Source organism: Athene noctua, chromosome 20 (assembly GCF_965140245.1).
Source record: "Athene noctua chromosome 20, bAthNoc1.hap1.1, whole genome shotgun sequence".
NCBI lineage: Eukaryota > Metazoa > Chordata > Aves > Strigiformes > Strigidae > Athene > Athene noctua.
In genome coordinates, this window is record NC_134056.1 from 10,660,466 (window position 1) to 10,678,006 (window position 17,541).

Consider the following 17,541-nt stretch of genomic DNA (forward strand, 5'->3'; position numbering starts at 1 on the left):
ATGGACAGGACTGATCCTGCCTGGCCTGCAAAGCCTCCAGCCGGGAGATGGACACCAACCCTGCAGAGGTGAAGCCACTGGGCACGGCTCCCCACGCACTCCACCACCAGCCCCCCGGCAGAGCCAGGGCTCAGGCAAAGCTCTCGCCAGCCCTTCAGCTGGGCAGGATTTCACCTTTCCTGCGCAAGGTGGTGGCGAGGTTTGCAACACACACTGCAGCAAAGCAGAGAGATAAAGCTCTCAATAAATGATGCAACCCTAGCAGCATCAGATTCTCATTCACTCATTTTTTTCCTCCCCTTTTCTCCTAAAAAAAAAAGCAACACCACAACCCAAACCAACTTGCTCATAATAACCTTTGCCTTAAAGAGAAGACAAACATTTTGTACTTAATTATATAGGAAGTAATGACTAAGAAAATGCTTGTAGAAAGATAATGTTTCTTTTGTAGGCACGTGAAGGCTGCTCTTTTCAGATCTTGGTGCTGCTCAGGTTCTGCTGTGCATGGGCAAGGTCTGGGATCACGGCTCATGGGGACACTGACCACGGGCCTGTCATTAGAAGCAGCAGAAGCATTTGATCTGGAGAAGGAAGGAAACGTAACCACCAGCCTACCTGGCCTACAAAGCAGTCACCAGTCTCAAAGCTCCTTTTTTTTAGGTTAAGGCCACTTCCTTATAAGCCTCATGCAATCATGTGAACATGGAATTTTATCTGCAGCTCACAACAAGCACTGCCCTCCGCCTGAAGTTTGTCCCCAAATCAAATCCTTTGCAATTCTTCTGTCTCCTGAATTCCTTTCATGCAGACTCTTCCTAAAAGAAAAAAACCACTTCCTTCTCGACCCCCACGTCCTGTCTCCTATTCCAGCCACATAGATCAACTCCCAAAACAGGGGGAAGGATAGGAACGAGGCGCAAGTCCCTGCATGCAACAGCTGCGAACAAGGAGACACGTGCATGAAACGCAACAGGACTTAAAATGACTTCTCATAAGACAACGCATTCGCAATCCACATTGGCGTGCAGGCTTCAGGCAAGGGGGGTTTGCAGAGCCCATGCCCTCCAGTAAAGGGGAGATCGATTTACACTTCCTCACTGCTTCCATGCTGGGAAGCATCATACTCATCTAGCTGTGTCCCAGTAGAGTTAAAGCCAGTGCAACTTGTATGTGCAGGCAAGTGTAAATCCAGAGCAGACAAAGGCATCTCCTTCCACAGGCTGAGGTTAGCAAGGAGTACAGCTGCTGCCTGTCTTCTCCTAGCACCCATGAGGGGAGGGGGGGAAGAAAACCCTAAAATGGAGACCAAGATTCATCACTGTCTCTAGCAAAAGCAAACCAGCCATTTCAGAAACACCCAGTCCCCAGGAAGGCTTAGCCAGGATAAAACCATAGCACCAAGAGGACCCTCGAGCAAGCAGGTTGTAGCAGCCTGGGGAATGGGAGCTGGAAGGCAGCTCACCCCCATCAATGGGGCTCAGGCACCTCTTCAGCCTCCGCACTCCTCTTCCTCCCACCCCCAAACCACCACAGCCAGCGGAGCAGCTCCCTCTGCCCCTGCCTGTCTGACAGCGCCCGGCGGAAGGGCTCATCAGGTCGGTGGAGGAGGGAAAGCCCCGCATGGGCTTCCCTTGGGACCTGGAGGACCTCGCTCAGCTGCCCACACCACCTCCGTCTGGGTCACCTCCAGCCATCGAGAGGCCAGCAGCAAGACAGCGACGCCTGAGAGCTGGAAAAAGCGGACAGGGAGGGGGAGGTGGAAAAAACACAAAAGACAAAAAAATAATAATAATAATAAAACTTGCACCCTCGGGCCTGTCCCTCTAATAACTACAGCAAAACCTCACCAAGGCTTTACTCTTCTGGAGGGTGAGAAAGCGACACAGCGCTGCCCAGCACCCGAAGTCCTAGAGGTGGGAGATCCTCACACCCTCTCCTCCATGGCCTACGGGCTTCGTCCCCGGCGTGGGGCCTTTTTTTTCTGCTCTGTCATTAAGAGTGGAGCCTGGTCTTTTCCTTCAATCCCAAGAATTGCACTGAATTAGATCATCTTTCTCGGCTCACCTCCCCCTACAGGCTGCTCCCGAGCATGCTCAGCTCGGCCTGGCGCTGCCATTTCATAACTGCATTGTTTACAGACACACACTGACCTGCCATTTTTTGACAGGAGGAGAGGAGCGGGCGTTTGCCTCCCCACCGCTCGCGGCCCCCCCAGCCCCTCATAATAAAAATCCGCTTTGGAGAAGGGAAGTTGCAAAAGTGTCGGAAGTAGCAGGCTGTGGGTTTGTGGTGGTGGTTTTGTTGTTTTGTTTTGTTTTTTTTTCCCTTTTCCCTCCTTGATTTAGGTCAAAATTCACCTGTTTTGGAAGGAGAAGTTAACCCCTTTGGGTGTTGGGGGGAGTGGGGAGGAAAGGTCTCACAGAGCTCGATGCAAAATGCCAGCCATGATTTTTAGCTTCTTCAAATCACAACCGTGCTTCGATGTCACCTAAAAATATAATACCCAGCCCAGTCTGCCATCCTCTGTCAAGCCTTCCTCCGTGAGAGAAAGGGTTGGAAATATGGTATTTCCCTTGAATAAATAAGTTGGCTTAGTCCCAGCACATACAGTTTTCTCCTTTAAATGCAAACCAGAGTATTTTTGCAGGCACACAGGAAAATGAGAAGAGGAGGAGGGGAAAAGTTCCTCGTTTAACACCAAGAGCTCCATGAAAAGCCTTGCAAGGTTGCTCCGACCCCCTGTCCGTTTCAGTCCTCTCCCTGTCCGTGCTGATGATACTTTACAGGTGAAAGCAGCTCTGACTTACGACGGAGAGAAAATGCCAGAAGAGCTAGAGGTTTCCTCATCCTTGGAACAAGGACAAGTTGTGAAAAGCTTCCTTTTCAAGAGGCACTGTGCTGCTCCGACACAGTATGGCAGCATTGCAGGGAAGACGCTTGCACGTCAGATCTTCTTAACCCCCACTGCCTCGACCCTTCTCCACCACGTCCACCAGCCTTTCCCCTACTGATGGGGACTGAAGGAAAAAGATTAATAATTTACCTGATTTGGGGGAAGCAAGCTGTTATGTTGGATCTGAGAATATTTTTTTTAAAAAAGCTTGCTCCACATTTTTTTCCCCTCTTTTTTCTTTTTTTAAGGATACTTTCCAATTAGCTTGTACAGTGTATGAGCTTTGCTCCTGCTGCTTTTCCTGACTACTGTAAATCCTGGCAGGCAGTGCTGCCCGCTGCCCATCCTCCTCCTCTGCCCCCCTCCAAGACCAACTCCACCGTACAGCAAAGCCAGACCTTCCCTCCTCCACCCAAGAGACCAAGCTGCTCACATAGGCACAGGGAGGGACGAATCCCACAGGACCAAGTGAAACATGAGGGGACATAAGGGTCTTCTCCTCTGCAAAGAGGGGTTAGTGTCAAAACTCTAAATTCACAGGAGTTAAAAATAAGTGGCTGAAAATGGTAGTTAAGGGCTATAAATTCAAGATTCATTTCCAAATCACTGACATTACATGTCGCTGCAGGAACATATGGTCCTCAGAGCCTCACAAGCAGGGAGCGCACGCTGTCAGAGCCCAGAGCCTTTTGGTTGAACCAAAAGCAAGGTAACTCTCCTTCTGCAGTGATTCCTTGACCGCTCTCAGCTCCAGGAGTGGGAAGGGGAGAATGAAAAACTTCAGGGAAAAGCAGCAAAAGGACAACAAAGAGGAGCAGCAGGCATCAACCCAACTCTCCCCCAAACCAGCTGGCCAGGAGGATGAAGCTCATTGAAACTCCTTGTTTACCTGAAAAAAATAGCTCCCTGCCATTGCACGAGGTGCACATGATCCTGTTTCCTTAGAAGACGGCACTGTGTGGGAGAGGTGAGGGGAGCTGGGCTCCAGTGCTGGCAAAAGGAGTCCCTGGACAACCACTTCAGTCCAAGCCTCCAGGTCATGGGCCTGCTCCTGCCCCCCTGTTGCCAGGCCCAGGGTTTGTCTAACAGGGGCTGATTAGTAGAAAATATGCCCCATCTGTGCTGCAGAGCCAAGCTCTGCCCAAACATGCTCTTGGGGAGAAGGGAAGAGCTCGTGCTGGCACTTAAAAGTCAGTTAAATACGTGAAGGGGAAAAACCCCAAGATCCCAAGGCCCCACTTTGGGGCTCTTAACCCTTGCTGAAAAGCAGCACGAAGTCCAGACCTCGGGTTTCTCTCTTCCCTCCAAAGTAGGTCAGGCTTTTCAGCGTCTCTCTGCAGACACTTTCAAAGGGCATCAGCTGGCAGGGATGGAGCATTAGGTGTTTTCGGCCGGTGTCATCGTGGTCACCACCACACAGGAGCACACCTTGCACACTTCAGTGTTTTTTTGGTTGCTTGTTTCCTCAGTCTTCATTAAACCCAAAGAACACTTTTTCCCCTGGATGGGAGCTGATCAGGCAGAAGGCCTCTGCTCTTCACTGTTAAAAAGAAATCTCATTTCTCTCCTTATGTCTTCTTCTGATGCCTTTTCCTTTAGCACACATCTTCTAGATGCTGAATATTAGACATATTTATAATTCAGTGAAGACACGATAGATATTTAGATCATGTATCACAGATCATCCTGTAAGCTCCCTAGTCTTTTAAATGCCATCTTCACGTCTCACTCCTCGATTGAAAATTCAATAATCGTGTCTGCATGGCAATTTCAGGGGTCTGCCTGGAGCACAGCAAGCTCAGGCCAGTATTTTGCCAGCTGGCAGGGGTGCCCAGACCCCCCATGGCTCTGGGAACTTCGATGCCCATCCCAAGTCCCACCAAGGTCTGTGGCAGCCAACAGAGCTGTCTGCATGCAACACAAATGACAGCAAAAAAAACCAACAAGAGCATGGCAGGGCCAGGAGTCTGAATATAAGGGTAACTTAAAATAAGCTGCAGACATGGGCCTCCTGCCATGAAATCAACCACGGATGTTTTGTTTTAATCAGCTGTTGCCTTGGATTGCAAGCTACTATTAAAAAAAAAAAAAAAAAAGAGAGAGGGGAAGAAGTCACCCCAAAATAAAAAGGGTTGTTTCTTCCTGGTAAAATACTGTTCATTTTTGCCTCCATCCAAAGAAGTGAGCTGTAGGCTTGCTTGATGCAAGCAGAGACTGTCAAAGGAAAACTAGTCAGGAGGTGCCATGAGGCCACAGGTCCTCTCCTCCCCTTTGGAAGTTCAGTCTTCGAGCAGCTCGGACATCCCAGGGTTTGCTCTTCTTGCTTACAAGAGCTGCAAGCAGGGAGGGCTCCTGGGAGAATTTTCCAGAAACCTCACAGTTTAAAAACATTTTTTAAAAAAAGCACAAAAGAACCCAACAAAAAAAAACAACCCCAAACAAGCCTCCCCATCCCAGAAGACAAATAAAAGACCACCCAGACGCAAGGGAACAAAAGCCCGAGTTTTCCCGGAGCCAGGCAAGGTCGGATGCCGAGGTACCTGCGTGCCCGTGGCACAGCACAAGGCAACAATCACCACAGCACAGAGGGAGCCTGGCCAGGCTCCTCCGGCCCGCTCCCCAGCACGCCACGTGCCCTCCCGCGCTCAGGGTAGGAAAATACATGTGTATAGAAACAAATAAATAAATAACCCCCAGCTAGATTCCCTGAACTATCTTCCTCCTCTCCAAAGCTTCTCCTTCCCCAGCGGGAGACAGCCTGCCTGCGGCCAGGGCCGGCGGGGAGCTGCTCTGTGCGAGGCATGGGAGGTGGACCCTGCTGTACCTGCGGACATCTGTTGTCTTCTTCTGGTGAAGACTCAAAGAGTTGCATATTCCAGATCCTCATGAGCAGTGATTCAGTTTCTGCTCATGTGATAAAAGCTCCCTCTACAGAGTGAGCATGCCCAGAGGAGACCATTTCACTGCTCCCTCCAAGCTGCAGCCATTTCACAGAGAACCTGCCGGCTCCAGGGCGTCCATTGGAGCGCGATTATCCCGGGCATCCCGGGGACGCACCGGTAATGCAGATCATCTGTCAACTTTCTGACAGGGTGCCAGGCCTCAAAACTGATCGCTTGTCTGAAAAAAAAAAAAGCCTTTTAAACCATAGAGCAAGGTGTTCTGTCTCAGTGGCCTTCAAGAGTAGCCCTTGCCCGCAGGAAAAGGAGAGGCAGGAGGGACAGAGAGGGATGCTGCATGGCTTGGGGACGCTCCCGTGCTGATTTTGTTTTGCTTAATGAAGCGCCCGACCTCTGAGTGCTGGGATGAAGGCACACGGGTTAAACTGGTTCAGTGTGCAGTGTCCAACTGCAAGTGCATTCGAGATCCGATCTGCTGAGCTGAAGGGAAACTATTTTTCTCTTTTGAGATTAATAAGACAACCCGACCTGGTACAACCAACCTTAAAAGGGTATCACAAACAGCGTCATTAAAAAGAGGGGAGGGAAAAATGGAATAAGGGGGGAAAACCCTAATGAAGTGATAGTGCAATACTAGGTGCAGAAGCTCTGAGCTCAGCCTATGTCAAACCATATGATACAGCTGGCCCAGCCAGCACGATAAAAGTAGAAATTTTAGCTTCAAAATAAAAGTAGTTTGTCTCTGTTCCACTTAACAATTAAGCATAAACTCTTGGCAATCCTTGTATCTGCTCAAGCTCCCAGTAAAACTGCCGGAGCAACTCGCAGGAACATCTGTAAGCAGAGATCAGCTGGAAGGGATTCAAGTGAAAGACTGGCATTTATGGGAGGCAGGAGCAGGAGGCTGCTGGAGCTGGGTGTTGTGCTGGAGAACCTCCCACCCGAGCAGGGGGAGGGCGGCCGGCAACCCTGGAGAAGAGGCCAGAAGGAAGAGGAAACTCAGAAATGGACTGTGACACCACCCGCTTGTTCTTGGCCAAAGAAAAAACAGTTAAAAAGAAAAGTAAGAGCACAGAAGATAGTTCTCTTTAAGAATAGAAATTAAAACGAAGGCAAGCTGAATGTAATGTGTTACAGTGGGCCAGGGGGTACAGGAAGCAGCCTGCAATGTAGGGAGGAAAAAAAGCCATCAAAATCCATAGCAAGGTTTTGAGGAGCCCAAGGACTCTGCCTTACACCTTGCACCTAAAGCAAGTGTGTAAATTCAGGCCTTCAGCACAACCATGAAGCCATTGCCTGCTCTGCTCTACCCATCCCCTCCTCTCCACTGAGCACTGCAGAAGCGTGTCCTGCCATTGCATTATTGCAGGCTAGAAACATCAACAAGATATATTTTCTCCAGACCAGGCAGCTAATTCACCACTGTGTCCAGGCACATTTGCAAAACAGCGATAGTTAAAGCAGCACAAGAGCCTGCCACAGATCTGCCTTGCCTACAAGGATATTGTTTTTCTCTCCATACTGTATAAGTTTCACTACTAAACAGTTAAAACACACAAGGCTAAATCAAGATGTCTGGAATTCATAGAGAAGAAATATTTGAGGTGACAATATAAAGCAACGATCCCTTTTTCACCCATTGGGTTTTTGTTTGATGTAAATCTTAAGTTTTAATATACACAAAAGGAGATTTTCCTGGCCTTTCTATCAATCGCTGAGAGGTGTAGAGGTAACTCATTTAAGACAAACTCAAAAATCCCTGAACAAAAGCAACAAAAACCAACTACACAAACAGAAGTTGTATTATCCACCGCATCAGAAGATTACTGTAGTTCAAACCAAAGATGGCTTTAAAACAGTTGACGCTGCATTGCCCTTCCTTGCAGCATGAAATTACCAAGCTTTCATTAAAAACACAGAAATAGAAACAAAGATATTAACAAAGGCAGTGTCAGTGAACTACCACAGTCAACACCCCATGTCAGAGATAAAATAACAACAGAACCACACCACAGCCTCAGCCTTCCCGTGCGTGAAGAAGGGCAGCACTCCCCACTGTATCTCAACACTAGACATGTTTTTACTGCTTAAGTTAAATGCTTTTCAGAACTCACAACCATCCTTGAAAGCTAAATACTGGTTGTCGTGGGTTTTTTTTTAAAAAAAGGCAAAGCTGAACAGGGTATTGCAGATACTTCAACAACCAATTTGAGCAAAATGATCGATCGGCATCGTACCAGCATCTCTGCACAGAACTGTGTTCGCAGGGGATGCTTGTGTATTGATTAATAAGACCTTATATTAATGCCATCCAAAAGGACAAAAAAGCTTCCAGGGCACTGCCACTCCTGCACCCAAGCAAGGGTGACAGCTGAGGGGCTCAGAGGTGTGAGACTCCTGCCCCGGGACCCCCCTTTCCCCCCTTCTGCAGAGGTCAGGTGCTGCACAAGCACAGTCTCTCTTCTAGCCACCTGGATGGAGGGAGACCCATCTCCAGGCTGGCCGAGGAAGCAGTTTTTCTAAGGATGTAGCATAAGAATAAGCCCTTGCCCCAGGAAGCTTTCCCCTTTATTTAACTCAAGTATTCTCCAGCAGTTTCCCCACCAAGCTGGTACGAGACAGCATAACACCCCCCTTTCAAAATACCTTCTACCAGGGACCATAAAACTACAAGGTATTTTTACTCTGGAGCTCTCTAGCCTCCGTTCTCTGATTCAGGGCTTGAATATCCTTTCAGAAATCTCACATTTTCAGGAGGAAGGCAGCAGCACAACAACCTCCTTTCACAAAGGACACCAGGTTCCTCAGGGCTTTTGCTTAATTACACCATTATGTATGGCATTTTCACAGCTCCCTAGCAGAGGAAGTGCAAGTGGGAGGCAAGGGGAGATTTTTCTTTCTATAGGAAGAACAATATTTAGCTCTGCAAAATACGGGGGGTTTTCCTTATTTCCATCAGGCTCCTCTTCTTCCAGACCCTCCAGTTGCTCCAATCTGAAGCTCCCTTTCAGCCTCCTCAGAAGCCATCCCAAAAGCACAACAAGGTGAAGGAACTTTCAATATAAGATGAACATTCCTGATGGAATCCTGATTTGCTTCTGCACTATGAACCACTCCCCAGCTCCATTGCAAGCTGTGAAAATGCCTCCCTTCCCTCCTCAGCCATTATGTACGACATTTCTTAACCAGAGTGTCCCAGGACACACTGAATGAATGTCCTCAGTATCCTCCAAGGGAGCCCAAATGTCCACCTCCAGGCTCAGGTAACAGCCTTGAAGGAGCAGGCAGTCATTAATGCACACTTCTGGAATCACAGATTTCTTCACCTTTCAAAACCTGTTTTCCCTGAAGTTTCCAAGCCATCTCCCTTCCTGCCTCTCTTTCCCCAAAGTTGAAAACTGCTTTTGCTTAATAGGAAACGTGGAATGTTCCCTGGGATCCTGCATTGAGTACATCACAGACACTAAGAAGGAGAAAAAAAATGAACACACAAAAAAAGATGCTGTTGCGACAGATGTTGAGATGTAAGCTCTCTGGGAGATGTTGCTATGTTTTGATAAGAATATGTGTTGAATATTTCATTTACAGGGCAATCCTAGAACTTTATTTAGAAGCATATTGGCCAGACAGCTGTAATTTAGAACATACTGTATTCCTAACAGTTCCCAATTATAAACTCCTTCAGCTTTAACTTATAGTAACCACAGCTCCTTCTATTTTGGAAATCTAAAAACACCATTTCTCCCCTTCATTCAGCTATCGCATATCAAGAGCTTCTACTGTACAAACACAGCCTTGTTCAAAAAGGGTCCTAAATACAGCATTCCATCTCAGTAACACTGAGCAAGCTCATCGCTTTAACCACACTCACCGTTTGCTCCACAGGCAAATTGTTTTATTGCTTTATTTGGGGGGCAGTAGATGGGGTGGGAATCAGAGCCATGTCAATGCAAAGCCATCCTGCTTATAAGTAGTCTTCTGCCAGCAGAGCCGGCTGTAAAAATGGCTGCTCACATTCAATCTTGCTTCTGCTGCAACACTTCACTGAAACAAACGCTGGAGCTCGGGTGTAGATTCTGCCGATGAGCATCACGTGTTCAACGTGTCCCTGTTCTTTGACCTCACACCTATTTTTTTAAAGGATTAGAGCATTCACGTGAAAATAAGCGAGTTCTTCACTGGAGGAGAATCAGTGCCTCATGATGCTTTTGTATCTCTCCCCAAATCATGAACTCGGCTATGAAATATCACAGTTGATGGCTCTACAAGCAATTCTGCTGACATTATAAAATTTCTGCACGGAACAGAAGGAGCAGATGAACTCTTTAAAAACAAAGCTCCAGCCTTCATGCAAATCTCACTAGTTAAGAAGGGAGAAATGAAGCAAGCCTGATGTGTATACAGAATTGGCTCTGGAGAAGCTGCTTTTCAGCAACTGCCATAAGGTGGCAGTGGGTCTTTAAGGCTACCTTACACCTTTCACACAAGCACAATAGGAAATTATCACAGGAGTGGTTTTCCAGCATCTGAAACTGTTTAAGTCAAATTTCCTCATCAAGGGAGCAAGACCATACACGGTAACTTGGGGCTGAGATCACCTCAACACCTGAGTCACACAAGGAGAAAAAGCCACCAGGATCAATTCTGGAAAGCTGTAAACGCAGCCCCCATCTGAGCCAAAGAAAATCAAAACCTTTTCCTTTCAGTGTACAATTACAATGCTGCTTATTTTACATAAACACTTTCCTTTGTGCATTCATCCAACCATAAACAAGCCAGCCTCCATTAAAGAGTTAGAGAAGTTGTGCATGGCCAGCAAACTGAGGCTCCAGCAACTTTCATGCAGGGACTGTAAAAGCAACACCAGTGAGCAAGCTGGTCACCAATTTAGTGCAGGGCTGACACATCAAACAGGCTCAGAAAACACCGAGGAAGCATTGGGTACACAAGAAATGCAGAACCGGGCAATAAATAGGCAAGTTACTTTAGGTAATGAAGTGAATTATCATGCAGGTTGACCCAACTGTATGAGACTATCACCTGGGACAGAGCAATAAAATAAAAATCTGTGTTTTGCTTTTTACCTGAACTGCGCTATGAAAAGCAGCCAGACTTGCCCTGAAGAAAGAGCCAATCTACCTTACTGCACGCAGGCTAAAGATAGACCATGATCGCAGAGATTTCTGTTAATAAACACGGTAACTTTGTAATACCAACATAGTCACAATGCCCTAAGTAGAGCAAACCTCTTGCCTTACCTTTACTTACAGCCAGGCTGAAACAAGTGTGGACACCCCATAACACACCTCCCCCAGGAGACAGGGTCTGCCAGGGCTGAGGCTCGCGGCCGACGTCTCCCTCCCTGCTCCGCACAAAGTCAGATCTTCCCCACACCTCACTAATACAAACATCGAGAGCCAGTGTAAATGTTTTATTGGCACTTTACCACGCAGCTTGCTTGTACAACAACTGGAGTCAATCGGCTCATGCAGCACATACCTGCCGGTGCTTACACATTCCTTGTAAAAAGCTGGCAACTACAGATGAAATCCAAGAGCCCAACCTAGCACAACTTACAGAATCCCCTTCCTTCCCCCAAACCCACTTGCCAACATGTCAAACCCCTGCAAGAAGCACAGAAAATCTCTCAGCCAAAGGAATAAACATATCTATATTCCCTCCTCTCCTTGCCAGTTTGGAGGACCTGATGTGGCAAGGTTTGTTTGCAATCCTTGGAATGAAAAATAAGCCCAAAAAAGGGAGTTTGAGTTTTACATTCTTTCGCCCTCCCACAATCACAGACAGATCTAGATTTAAACTGCAGAGCAGGTCTGTGCCCTGCAAGGCTTCCCATTAATAATAATTAGCGACCGAGCCGCACAGCCCACGACTGAGACGCAATCACATGCCTTCCAATATTGAAGGCACAAACCAGCAAGTCCCCGCAGCCCTCGCTGCCAGCCCCTGCCTGCTGTCGCTTTATGTCACCACCTTAACATTAGACAGGTCCGTTCTTTATATAGGTTCACCAGTCAGTAAAGGTCAGTATTTTAAAACCCCTCCCCGCTGATCCGCAGGAAGCGGTGTGAAGCCATCTCGTGTCAGTGGTTAACTATGCTGCTTTTGAATCAATTCCAACAGTTTTTACTTCATCTGGTCTCCTCGCTCCCCTGGCCCAGGGGAACAGGAAGGAATCGGCCGGATTTGCCCTACCTCTGTCCCGTCTGCGGGGAGCTGCTGGGTCCTTCCAGATCCTGACTCCAGGCCTATCACTCCTCCAGCCACAAATCCATCTCACTCTATGGGTGCAGCCTCCACCCTGGAGCATGCTCAGTACCGGCTGATCTTCAGCCATTTCAGAGCTTTAATGAAATGTAAGCATAAGGAAGTGTCATTAGCAAAAAAAAAAAAAAAAAAAAAAGGAAAGAAAAAAAAAAAGGTGCAGGATTCATCCTGATGCGGCCAACCTTCCTGTTTCCATCCTCTGTCAAGGAGGTGAAGCTCTTGCTGCAGAGATCGCAGGCGTTTTTAGGCAGCAAGCATCTTGTTTTAGAACAAAAGCAAGGAAAATCCTGTCTCAGGCAAGCCTTGTGCAAAAATGAGCATTTCCTAGTGACACTCAAACCAGCAGATTTTTCACTCTGGACCTTCCACAAATTACAATATTTTCATGAAATGCCATTAATATTTTTTTTTTCCCCCCAATGGGCTTCAACTGAGGCTTTTAGCTCACAATGCAAATAGTGCTTCCCATCCATCTTAAAGCTAAACCTACCCCAGTCTACCCTCTATCACCTTGAAGAGTATTTTAACTCCATTTGCAAGAAGGTTAAAAGCAGGAAGAAAGAGGGCTGAAAAGAGACTACAGTACAACACACTTCATGCTATGTTTTCTTAAGGACCTGAATTTTATGGAAGGTTTGTTTTTCACTAGTCAGCTCTGAAATTACTCCATCGTTAACCTTGTCTCCTCAATGCAGTAAGACTGTTTCAAAGAAGAATTAATAGAGGAATTTTTTTGATCCTTTTCAGTTTTCAAAAAAACAAAATATGCAAAGACACACAGCGCTGAAGTCCACCAGGCGTTTTCTCTGCCAGAGGACAACAGCCCTGCATGCTGCGAGTGACCTCCACATGGAACCGGACTGTTCCTTAAAGACTTGTATTTCCCTATGGATCCTTTGTATATCCCCTACCAATCCCTACCAGCTCACAGAACTAGTCCAGAAAGCAAAGATAACTGTTGCAGAAGTAAAGCATTGCAGACCAGGACAAAATTGGTTATTTAATTCCAACAAAGTTTTAATGCATACCCTATTCCTCATGTTGGGCCCAAGCCAAAAAAAACCGCTGGATGTTCAAATCCGTTAATTGTGTGTGCACTCTGCCGAGCGATGCTCATTTCCGTGCATGCATGGCTAATATTTCTGCCATGTATGTACAGTGTCTGCTTCAGTGCTGAAGTTTTGATTCTTCAAAGGAAGAGGAAAAAAAAGAGAAAAAAAAATCAAGTTACTTTATCAAATCAGGGTGACAGATGAATGTCAAAGCCCAGCTTTTTTTCCTGAACCAAACTTCCAAGGTAATCACAAAAATACTAAGAGACTTTCTCTACAATGCAATAAGCCAAGTTGAAGTCAAGATTTTCATCAGTCCACAGCACATTCATGTCAGATGCACTATGCAAACAACTCAGAATGTTGTCCTCTCATCTCTTCTTTGATAAATTCAGCCCAGTCCTCAACATCAAGCTACAGCTTTTTAGCACATTAGTTGGGATAGTATTTGCGTTTGACTTCTGAACACTAGGCAGCCTTTCAAGCCAAGCACTGGTGAGTTACATTTTACTAAAATATTTTTCGAGCACAAACATTCAGTAAAGTGATCCAGGATAACCCATCAGAATTTAGCACAGAGAGCATGTGCTTAGCTCCCCTCAGACCTCTATTTCTGCTGAGGGATTGCACTGAAGCCCCGGGACCGATGCCCTGCGGTAGCCGTTCGGCCCCTGGCTGCCCCTTCTCCGGGGACCTCCGTTTGCAGTGCAGGATGCAATTCTCTCTACACCACGTTTAGGCAGCTCTTGAGATACTGCACAGTGCTTTCATTAAGCACAGATTGGTAAACCCTGCCGACAAATTCTATTCTCGTCCTCTCCCCTGCCTTTAAATTGAAGGTAGTTTAAAAATAATATTCAGACCATATAATCCCGAGGCATGTCTGCTGAATCTAGCAGTGTTTGCATCTAGCACAGCTCAAGCATGTCAAGTTTGTTTCCTTGGAAACAAAGACCAATTTGCAAGCATTGCTTTCTTCCCTTTTTTTTTTTTTTTTTTTATGTAACGAAGACATACATACCTGCAGCTCTTGTTGATACAAAGGAATTAAAGCAGATTCACTTACCAACAAGGTTCATAAGAGAATTATTAATATATTTCACTAATGAACAATTGGCTTGCTGCACTAAGGGAAAACCACAGTTCATCACTATTTAAAAATCCCTTTTTCCCTCAATAGATACACACTCGAGGCATGGCATTTATATTGTTTCCTTGGGGACAGGTAGGAAAAAAAAAGTAAAGCCAGAGTCATTTGCTTACCCTAGGCTAGGTACGCTGGTTCCAGTGGAGGAACAATTTAAGAGGGAAATCCTATATTGCTCCTATCATATCGCTCCAAAAGATACACTAGTACAGCTCAAAACACACCTGCTTTCAACACAGACTGAAGAGTCAACACAAGCTTAATAAAAGAGAAAGCAGTAACATCTTCTAGACGTGTTTTGCCAGTTTTAAACCCAACTTTTTCCCATGGAGGGCATGCATTAGGGCTTAAGTGGGAAGCCAGCCTTTTTATGCAGCCATAACTCTTCTCCTTGAGCCTTCTTACATCAAAGGTCCTCACGCTGAAGGCAGTAAATCCTATGGCGACAACACACAACCTCTCTGTGCAGGCAAGAAAAAGGAGGGAGGGCAAAAGTGTCAGAGCCAAGTTATCCATAGCCTCATTTGCAAAGGCAGTCAGTACCTCCACCCTCCAGAGCCTTTGTCAGGAATTACAAGAGCTCAGCACCTTTCAAAAAATCTGTCAGATATGGCGTAAAATGGACACACATGAGAACAGCAAATAAAATTATGGCTCCTTAAACATGCCCTACTGGAGGCTGACTCAGCACAGAGTTCATTTCACAACACGCTTGGGCTGAGGCCAGGTTGATCTCTACTTGAGAAGATTACCTTCACATTCAAGCGAGCAGAGCTTGAAACTTCTCTTGCTCCTATTAGCATCGCCACATTAGAAAAAGCCAAGGGAGCTGCATGAACAGAAGCTGAAAGGAGCAAGGAAAGCCTCTTTCCTCCACATAAAGGACAAAGCCTCACAATTCCCTGCCCCTGGAGAATTGCTAGAGTCATTGCTAGAGCCAGTGTCCAGCACTAAAGCTGATGTGAACCCCAGATGCTCCACACTTCTGAAAGTCAGGCCTTGGACTCCAACACACCAGATACTCCAAAGAGGTTCAGAGCTTGCAAATGCTACTTCGCTGACAGCAGCCGTGCTCCCAGTAGCACCAATTTAGCCACCTGGAGGATAAACTGTAAACAAAAAGCACCAAAAAAACCCCAAAGCCTGCAAATGTCCAGCAGAACTGCTGGTATGTCTCACCCTAGAGATTGAAAAATTAATCTCTTTTCAGTACACTGACTGTTTCAAATGTGGCTGAAGAGCATTCAACACGACTAACGCAGGTTTCCATTCCTGCTGCAATCAACTCATCCTGGAAACACATCCCCCAGCCTACCCTCTGCAATGGTGTGCACCGTTTACCAAGTATTGTAATTTCTTAGTTTTATTCCAACCAACGCCACAGTCTTAAGAAGTTCTGGAGTCTGTTCTAGCCAGCATGAATTCTGGGGGAAGAGCCAGGAAAACAACCCTGTTCTTCCCAATCTAAAGCAGAGCACATACTGAAAAAAGCATCTAAACACCACCGTGAAAAAAGAACCAGACAGATACGCTGTGATTTGCTTATTCCAACAGTAAAAATACTTAGGACTTTTTGTAAAGCAATTTATACTAAGAGATGGGAATAGTAGGCAATATTAATGTCTCCATTTTACAGATGGGAAAATTGAGGCTTGGAGAATTAACTGCCAAAAATTTCTGGGGTGGTCCTTAACAAACATATGGAGTAGAAGAACATGATATAGAGGACCTAGATGTGAAATCATGCCCTACTGCTGATTTACTGAGTCACCTCAGCTGACCAAGTTGGGACAGCAAAGAATGTGCGGGATAGCCTTTTGGGATGACATGACTGTGAATCTCAGTGAAGTTTGAGCACTTAAAGCTCCCTTGAAAAAAATCTCATTCTCCATTATTTAAAAACAAACAAAAAAACCCCCAAACACATCAATGTACATAACAAATATATTAGTATTTCCTCCCTCTGTGCAATATTCCCTGTAGCTAACATGTTTTTGGAGGGGAAATACTGATCCAAAACAGTAAACTTGCAATTACTAAGGAGCTTTTTATGCCCACTGCCAAGTTTGAAAGCAGGCAAATGCCATGTGGGTGAATGTGTGACACCAGGACACAGTCCAGACTCAAGTTAGTCACATCTGAGTCAACCAACAGGAATCATAAATTCAAATAAGTTACGTGGAAATTTTTTGTTGGATAACTGGGCTGCAAGTCAAAGCCCCTGGGGCAAGGGCAATAAGCTCTCTTACAGTTTTTCAATGCAGATGCATTAAACACCCAGCAAACACTTAGGTGAAAATACTGTATTGAAACAAAAGCGAATGTGGAAATAGAGTGAGATTACACCACTTACTAACAAATTTAACAAGTATTCCTTCCCTTCCCTTTCTCTTCCCCCTTCAGCCTGGCAGCCTCTGCAGTGTGCTGCTTGAAGGTATCAGAGGAACAAAGGGCTGATGGATGCCGTGAGCCCCACATGTGTCTAGAGACTGAACACAGATTTAAATTTGGGATGATAGTCATGGGATTTATTTTAATGCCCAAATCATTAAACCATCCTATTTGCCTGGGCTCCCCAAGCTATAATGCTAAAGACTTGCTGTATTATGGAGTACAAATGTAAGGAAGGTACTTAAGAGTTCAAGTCTAAGACTGACAAGCTCATTCTGATGCCTTCCCACATGAAAGCTCAAATTTCAAATCAAGAGTCATGCAGTGATTTTGGGTGGCCAGTTTAGACAGAGTCTTTCAAAGCTGCTGAGAGCCTGCACCTCCTTCAAGATGTTGAGACACTACAGCAAGGTGCAAATGGTCAGTACGCTTGAAAATTAAGCACTGGTTTCACAGAAACAATTAAGCCACTATTTCAAAAAATTATTTCCTTGATATCTTCCCACCTTTCCCCCTCCTCCATGTTTAATGCCCACTTACTTGCCTCACAAGGAGGCACAGAGTTTAATTTTGTTAGAACTTTAAACTGGAGGACTCAAAATACAGCCAAACACTAGGAGAAAACCCCCACAAAATGCTGCAATAATGTAACCAGCTCTCGGAGACATGAGCCAGAGAATGGGGAAAGATGAACATTGCAGAACATCTGCAACAGAGCACAGCAGCAGCCCCTCTCGTTTTCTCACTCGTGGCCACAGAATCTGAAATCTGTTTTGGAGGCAAAGCAAGGGAAGGCAGGAGCCTTCTGTGGAGAAGTGGTGCACATAGAAAAAAGACCATTTGCACTATTTTTATTACACAAAGAACAGGAAA

The 17,541-nt window shown here is 46.0% G+C and overlaps 1 protein-coding gene across 8 annotated transcripts in view; it reads right to left on the reverse strand.

Moving 5' to 3' along the window:
- Nucleotides 1-17,541, reverse strand: part of EHMT1 (euchromatic histone lysine methyltransferase 1) — a 123,101-nt gene that overhangs the window by 68,234 nt on the left and 37,326 nt on the right. For 2 of the 8 annotated variants that reach the window (XM_074923362.1, XM_074923354.1), the window contains exon 1: nt 5,718-5,788. The exons of 3 other annotated variants lie outside the window; for them this stretch is intronic. In XM_074923362.1, the coding sequence (XP_074779463.1) occupies nt 5,718-5,780 (63 nt within the window). In that variant the 5' untranslated portion in view covers nt 5,781-5,788. Of the gene's footprint in view, nt 1-1,847; nt 1,992-5,717; nt 5,789-12,006; nt 12,031-17,541 lie in introns of those variants that run through there. 3 more of the 8 variants (XM_074923359.1, XM_074923361.1, XM_074923357.1) reach the window with 3 other exon arrangements.